The following is an 8,044-nucleotide window of genomic DNA, read 5'->3' as shown; positions in this document are numbered from 1 at the left end:
CCCAAACCAAAGTCAAAATTTGTGGAATATGGTAGGTCCAGCGCTGGTAGCAGGGTTTACAAACCTAGAGTAATACCAAAAAGACGTTATAATAAGAAAAGAACATTGGGCTCTGCTAAAGGTGAAGGAAAAACACAACAAGAAGAGGAAGAGTCAGTATGTACATACTCGGAGAAATCAGGTGATATAACTAGCTTAAAACCTTTTGATTTCTGATATTAGTGTAGTACCTATAGTCGCTTTTAAGCTACCCAAAAGCCACATTAAAGCCTCTTTAGACTGACACCCTGAAACTAGGAGTACAATATATAGCTAGCTAGCTAGAGAGATTTTTAGAGAGAACCTACCTTAAAGCTATAGATAAACGATGCATCACAATATTAGCAAGCTAGCTATACATACCTATTGATTTTTTTGTCTACGAAAATATCACTAGGGTGCAAACCTACTAGTATATATCTTGTTCTAAACCTTTAACTAAAATCAGACAATGAATTTGTAGGTACTTTGTCAATACAATGTGAGACTGAGAATGTATCTTTAGTAGATGAATTACCAAATCAGACATTATCCTCTGGTTGTAGTAAGTGTAAACTTGTAAATATATTTTGTATGTATTATTTATTACTCCTCAATATTGTTGCTGATGTTGTATTTTTTCATTTAGATTATGATGAAGTTATAAAGCCGTCTGTACAGCTACTATCTTCTTTTGTGAAAACAAGGAAGAAAAAATACAATAAAGGATGGCACGAAAGAATTGTAGTTAGCCATGAACAATGGATAAGCAATAGAAATATAATTTGGGACACATTAATAAGTGAAGAAGCAATTTGTGATACTTGTGATGTGTGTGATGAAAAGAAAGCTGTTGTGAAGTGCAATGATGTACTCAGAAGAACCTTTGTTATAATTGTGACACTATAATACATTTAGTTAACCCATTGCATGACCGTTCATGTTATCTTGAAAGATATCTTGAGCCATTGACACCCTTAGATGTAGTGAACGAATTTTACAAAATTGTTTCTGCTGGTAGCTAATTCATTTTTTATAGGTTGAAAATTTTTATGAGGTTGTTTATGCATCTATGCATAATTTTATATTTCTAATTATAGTGAGAATGCCAATGTTGTATTACCCAAAATGTGAACGTTGTGGTGGAACAGACTTGTTGAAACAACCTTTAGAAGATACATGTGTTGTTCTTACATTAAAAGGTAAATATATATAAAGCTATAAGTTTATTTTTGTCTCAGAAACATGCTTCTGATTTCAATATTTGATGAATACACTTATTCACAATTCTAGGGCGAAAAAGAATGCCTGGAAGCTCAGAAAAATCATTTCTTTTGTCATTGTCGGATATATCTAACAAAAATGGTAGAGTAAGTTGATCTTTCTATATAATGACCTTGATATATATATCTCCATCAAATCCTTTTTAACTTGTAAAAATTATCCTCAATCTTACCAACACACCTATGACGGTGGAAGTTAGCTACTCCTGCTGGGTATCCAGTACAATATCAATATAATTTTCTGAAACAGTTGCACTGCTATCTACTGATTTGTTTTTTTAATCATCTTGTTGTTGTTTTTTAAAAAAACAGGTTGCACATAAAGATTAGCATGACAAAACTTTCGTTCAGAATTGGTTACTCAATCGCAAAAAAATACAAAAAACAACAGATAAAGCTATAAAATTTAAATAAAAAACTCATTTTTATGCTTAATTATTTAGAATGGTAAGATACATCACAATTCATTTTCTCAGTCTTTCAAAGAGTGGAATTACTGGATGTTTGAACACAGTTCTTGCCAGATGCAAAATCCATTTGAATGTCCATCATGTGAAGCTTCCCAGCATAGCTGCCATATTGATGGAAACTTTAAATTATATCGATTCAAATCCTCAGGAAGGTACGTTGCTTAAAATGCTATATTGACACTTGTCGTTTAATAAAAACTCCATTGGAAATGTCTTTAAAACTTTTATGTAAATATATTTAGACGAAAGCGGCCAACGTATTACAAGGGAACATTTTTCAAGACAAATAGTGAAGTTGATGAATATTTCCAACAATTATATGGTTCTGAAAGATGTATGAAAAAGGTAAGGCACGTTTCGCAATGTTTAATTTTATTTTGGTGTCATTAATAAGTCCTTATACACTGGAGCGCAAAAACTTTGGATCTTGCAACATCTTTTGATCCCGCGAATTCAGTGGCCACTGTTAATATACGAGGTCTCGATGTCTGTTGCTGGGCGCCTAGAGCAAAAGGTTTCAGTGTTCATACGAAAATGGCTGAACTTACACCGTTCCATCACAAACATTTCCCTATATGCTGACTCCTCTCCTTGCCCTCTGCCCATTAAGAGCCTCACTTCTATTTTAAAATCCGCAAAGATTAGCGGCCACCTACTTTTGCGTCACTCCAAAGATCCGATTCTGTCAACACTCGATCCATCTTTAAAGGCAGGTTCTTGGAAGGTGAGCGATGCAGTTAACATAGCTGAGGGTGAATTAAAGTACAAGACCATAAGGGGTCCTGTACAGCGTGGACGAACCGGTCTTGGCATTTGTAAAATGGAAGTAATACCACCAAAAACCACTCACAAGTACAGAAAGTTAATCGCAAAAACATCGGCTGAGATTGACGAGGAAAGCTATCTATCTAAGGCACTGCAACTTCAGGTGCAGGGCCAATGGACAAGATGGGAGAACTACGTAAAGTTTGATCTTTCATGGAAGAACATCCTAGCAACTCCTCCTAACCTCTTATCTTTCTGCCTGCAATCCACTTACGATGTTCTGCCATCACCAAGTAACCTAAGGAGGTGGAAAATAAATACAGAACCATCATGTTTCCTATGTCACAAAGAAATTTGCACTTCTGCTCACATTCTTGGTGCTTGTAAAACTGCTCTTTCCCAGGGTAGATATACCTTTAGACACGATTCTGTACTTACCCATTTGGTAGAAACTTTGAAAAAGTTCATTTTTGAGCTTCCTTCTGAACCTCCTAAAAATTGTCAAAAAATAACCTTTCTGAGAGCCGGGTCAAAGGCACATACAAAATCTAAAGTGTCAGGTATACTGCACCTTACCAAAGATTGGAAGATTGTTGCTGACACACACTCGAACTATGTGTTTCCTAGCCATATTGCCATTTCTGAGCTTAAACCGGACCTTGTGTTATATTCAAATGACCTTAAGCGCGTTATTATTGTAGAACTCACTTGCCCATGTGAGGAAAACATGAATGCTTGGCACTCCACAAAAGTTGCCAAATATTCCTGTTTAATGAATGTGATTATGGTTAATGGCTGGCAAGTTGATTTCTTCGCAGTGGAAGTAGGAGCAAGAGGATATTGTGCAAGAACCACCACTGCCTGTTTAAAAAGAATGGGTTTCACCAACAAACTTGCTTATTCCACTGCAAATGATCTCGGTAAAATCAGTATGAGGTCTTCTTTTTGTATCTGGCTGGCACGTGAATCCAATGTTTGGTCAACTGACTCCTTAATGCAATTACCCAAATCCAAGCAGGCTTTGCCCATTGTGGAGACCAAGGGTGTTTCATCTCGCCGAAAGGGGCCATCTAAAAAGGTTAGCCAAAATAAAAATGACACTCAACCAATTAGTGTCTATAAAAAACATCGGTTTTTTAAACAAAGGCAACACTTGTTACGCCAACGCCATTTTGCAAGTATTAAGTACCATTCCAACACTCTGGTGCCAGAGTGGGTCAGAATCGTTTCATTTATCACCTATTGCGAGGTCTATTTCGCTTAACATGGCGAAGCTGAAGCAATCATTGTCACCTGTTGACCCTTCGAATTTTCTCTGGGCCCTTAAACGTCAAATGCACTCTGATGGGAAACTGGACTTCCAATTTAATACTCAGCAAGATGTAGCAGAGATTTTGTTTGTGGTTTTGGACGCCCTTAAGGGATTTTCCCCGATTGCTGCAGATAAAATCTCAACTGAAATCTCAATGTCCGTAAGCTGTAACACCTGCCTGTGCACCTCGGTAAATGTCGAAATGCAGGACATTTTAACACTGCCAATGACATCTAAAATCCAATCTTGTGTCAGCAAATTTTTAGAACCGGAAATTCTAACTGATGGAAACAAGTGGTTTTGTCCGCAATGCTTTGCACATAGAGAGAGTACTAGAGAAACGCAAATCAGCAGGAGTAGTGAAATCTTATTCCTGCATCTTAAAAGGTTTTTAAAACATGGTGAACATCTGGTAAAAGACAACAGAGTTGTTGAATGTGTTTCTTTACGTGACTCTCTCCTGCAACTACCATTCGTCAGTGATACGGACACAATGTTTAATCAGAACTACTCATTGTTAGCAACAATTAATCACTCCGGTACATTAACCGCAGGTCATTATTGGGCTTATGTTAAGGATCCTGCCACAAATTCTTGGTACCACTGCAATGATAGAGCGGTTTGCAAATGCTCTCCACCTATTCTCAACAACAATTCATATTATATTCTTTGTTACGTTCGCTGTTGATCCGCTTTTTCTTTCTTTCTTATACATTTATCATTACGTTTATAAAACCTGTACTTCCAGGGTCATGGGGGAGGAAAATGTAAATCCGAGCGGTTTTATATTACCCCAGCTAGTTCATTCGAACCAGTTTGCCGTCAATACCCAGAGGGTAAAGAGTTCAGCTCACTCTTCTCTGGTAACTTAAAAGAAGCTTAGCAAGGGGGTTTGCTTTCAGCTTGTCTTTGGGTGTAACGACCCCACTTTTTACCCCAGTTCAGTAAGGTGCCCAAGTTTACTAACTTGGTCTTCAGGCTTGACAACCCTGCTGTCCTTAGTCAAAATATGTACAGGCTGGTCCTGTCATGACAACCTCCTGTGTAAGCCTGAGTGTTGGGGCCCTGTAACACATGTGGAAAGCTACAGCCAGAGTCACAAGTTCTGGCGCACAGGAGGGTTTTATATAATTCTTTTTTTATAATATATATTTTTGACATATACATTTTTTCCATTTGTGTTTGTTCTGTAACCAGTCCGTTTATGTTGTTAGATCTGTCTTGTGTCGTATTGTTTGTGATTGAAGGATTGTTTTTTCTCTTTATGATTTTCTCAGTGAATAGTTATAGGTCCAAGTTGGACAGTACTCATGCTTGTAATAAGCAAGAAAGTGTATTCAGCACCTTCTTCTGGGAGCCTAATCCCAATTTTATTTACATCCACCGTCCCTGTAGACAAGATACTTCAGTGCAGCTTGCTGTATTGTAAACCTTTTTCATCTGAATATACACAACCCAATAGTTTAGTTGTAAAGCAAATGTTGTTTTTTAGTATTTTGTCTGGGATTTTGAGGTCAAGTCCCAATAGGGTTAACATTTTCTTACCTTACAAGTAGCCTAAAATGGAAAAATTAACATTTCTAGGTCGAAGTGGATAATAGGTGTGGTGGAATATGGTCTGCAGCAAGCATCTCAAAACGAAATTCGAACTCTGTAGAAGAAACTGGAATTGTTCTCAGTACATGTCGACACAGGATTGGGCAAAAAGTTTTAAATATGTTTCAAGGAGAGCTCTTTGGCTATCCAATGTACTTATTAAAGAATTACAATTCATTGCAGTATTGTTTCACTGATGTCATGTGCAAATTTTGGAAGTTTGTTACATCTCATGAACATGCTATTGCTTCAACAGTGACTCCAGCTTTATCTGTCATGCACGCTAAAGGGCATGCATTGTACTGTCAGGTTCAAATAACTTTTTAAATTTTGTAGGGGGAATATGGTGAAAATTACCTTATACAGACTAATAGTCTAAGTCGTGAGATTCTCTTAGTTGTAATAATAAATATAAATAGACTTTAATATATTTGTAGGTGCTGTGGAGTGGAGAATCGATAAAGGGAACTGGAAGGTCAACTGGTGAAGACACTGAGCAAGTTTTTAGTTTTTTGTCAAGATGTGGAAACACAACAAAATACCAAACTCCTGAACGTAGGTTGCATTTTTTAAGTGAATTTATTTAATACACAATACGTTTGACCAGAAGGTGTTATTTTTGAAGATCGTGAGGAAACAATCACAGAAATGATGATGGCGTGAAACAAAAGAAAAATTTCAACGTTGGCTCATGACCTTAAAAAGCGGTACCTAAAGGTGGTAATCTTGATGTTATATATATTCAGCATGTCTCATTTGTGTTGTCATTTTTAATTGAAAATGTTTAATATTTTGCTTTTATTTTAATTTTTTAGAATGAAACAGAAATAGCAACAATGTGGAATAATCTACAAAATACTCTAAAACATCTAAAAATTACTTACAATCCAAAACAAATTGAACAATGGAAAGTTGACATCCAAACTAGTGTTGCAGGTTACACAGTTTTTTTAGAAACTGTTCTTACAGTTTGTTTCATTTACCAATAGTGTGCCATAATTGAACAAATGTATTTTTTTGCAAACAATATCCTAAAAAAGTGCTTCTGCTATTTTTTTATAGGTGTAAAACTTCATTATAACCACAAACTATCACACACGGAGAAACTGCTGGTGTTATATAATGAATTAAAAGAGAATGCTTGCACGATTGAATTTCCCACATCAGCACGAGCATTTTATTTCCCAGATGTATTTGGTAGTTACAATGAATTCAAATCGAAAAAAGTAAATAAGAAAGTAGAATTTGAATCATTGGTGACAGTTTCTGATTTATCTCCTGAGCATCTGAAGAAATCATATGAATCGTTGAAGTCAAATGTATGAAAACCAGTATTACAACAAAAAATAGAAAAGAACTTTATGGAAAAAGTCAGCTAGGAGGTGTCACTCAAGAAAATTGCAGGTAGTAAGATAGATAATATTCCTTACATACATCCAAAAAATGTTTTTATAGCTAATAAAAGCAAATACATTTTCAATTTGTTAAAAATACTTGTAAAATTTATTTATTAGATACCAGCAAGCGTAGACATGTTGTTAGAGCAAAACTTGCTTCTGTAATAAACACCCTATCAAAAGCATTGTTTGAGTATCGGCGTTTGTTTCCATTCACCTGCACAAAGGATTGTGTTTTAAACGGTTGCTTTCCATGGACTACAAGAAATGGAGATTGTGTGAATATTTCTGGTGAGTAGAATTCCTGGCACGGGTAAAGACTCCCATGAGTTGATAAATAAGTTTAATTTCATTTATTTTCAAAGCCCTTGATAGACGGTCTTGTGTCGAAATCTACGAAAAATATCGTCGAGTTGTAGAAGAGAGAATAATATTGCAGCAAGAAATGAAAAACTACCTAGAGTTTTGTTTGCAGAAGTACAATCTCCTGAAACAGAAATGTAAAGAATTCAGAATACTCAAAAACTTCTTCTTAGAAATAAATGACTCGCTCCTTGATGTCACCTCATTGAAAGACAAAACGAATATTTTAAATGTTGTAAGTTAGTTTGGAATGTCAGATTATTTATTTATTTATTTATATTTGCTTGTTATATTTTTTTTCTTTATTTATTTTTCGATAGGCATGTTTTTATCAGCACTCTTTTTAATAAACAATGAAGAACTTTCAGTCCTGAGATCTTAATAAAAAATAGAGCATCAAATCGCATTGAAGTCCTACATGCGTGCTAAATTAAAATGCATGTACAAAATATGTCTTATTTGAGTGAGTAGTACATTATTCATATTAATTTTCTAGAAATCGATTTCTCTTGGAAAAATAGGGCTGACGATAAAAGGTATTATGCAGTATAAGCAAGCCATCGAAAATGGGATTAATTGTTTTGGAATATGGCTGGACAAAACTTATGTAACGCAGGGAGCTGAAATGATAGAAAGTGATGAAGAGAGCTCTGATGATAATGCATCTTCTCCATCGTCATCTGGAGATGAAATAGAATTACTTAATGAAGGTGTATTGCGAACTGCAGGAGAGGAATATGTTGTTAATTTGTTAGAAGATGAATTCTGTTGTGTGGAAATGGGAAGTCTAGAAACAATATTTTTTCCTCCATTACTTTCCCAAAGTACACTTGGTGATGC

The 8,044-nt window shown here is 35.6% G+C and overlaps 1 protein-coding gene across 1 annotated transcript; it reads left to right on the top strand.

Moving 5' to 3' along the window:
• The first annotated feature begins 733 nt into the window (after positions 1-733).
• LOC130647841 (uncharacterized) lies at positions 734-7,126 on the top strand. Its single transcript, XM_057453831.1, has 11 exons — positions 734-1,035; positions 1,119-1,220; positions 1,312-1,388; positions 1,745-1,923; positions 2,014-2,116; positions 5,433-5,753; positions 5,882-5,999; positions 6,070-6,161; positions 6,260-6,380; positions 6,507-6,848; positions 6,959-7,126. The coding sequence occupies exons 2-8, from the start codon at positions 1,124-1,126 to the stop codon at positions 6,105-6,107; spliced, it is 933 nt and encodes a 310-aa protein (XP_057309814.1). The 5' UTR covers positions 734-1,035; positions 1,119-1,123; the 3' UTR covers positions 6,108-6,161; positions 6,260-6,380; positions 6,507-6,848; positions 6,959-7,126.
• Positions 7,127-8,044: the final 918 nt, after the last annotated feature.

This window comes from Hydractinia symbiolongicarpus, chromosome 1 (genome assembly GCF_029227915.1).
Source record: "Hydractinia symbiolongicarpus strain clone_291-10 chromosome 1, HSymV2.1, whole genome shotgun sequence".
Lineage (NCBI taxonomy): Eukaryota > Metazoa > Cnidaria > Hydrozoa > Anthoathecata > Hydractiniidae > Hydractinia > Hydractinia symbiolongicarpus.
The sequence above is the reverse complement of the archived record's forward strand: the minus strand, read 5'-3'. Positions and strand labels throughout refer to the sequence as shown.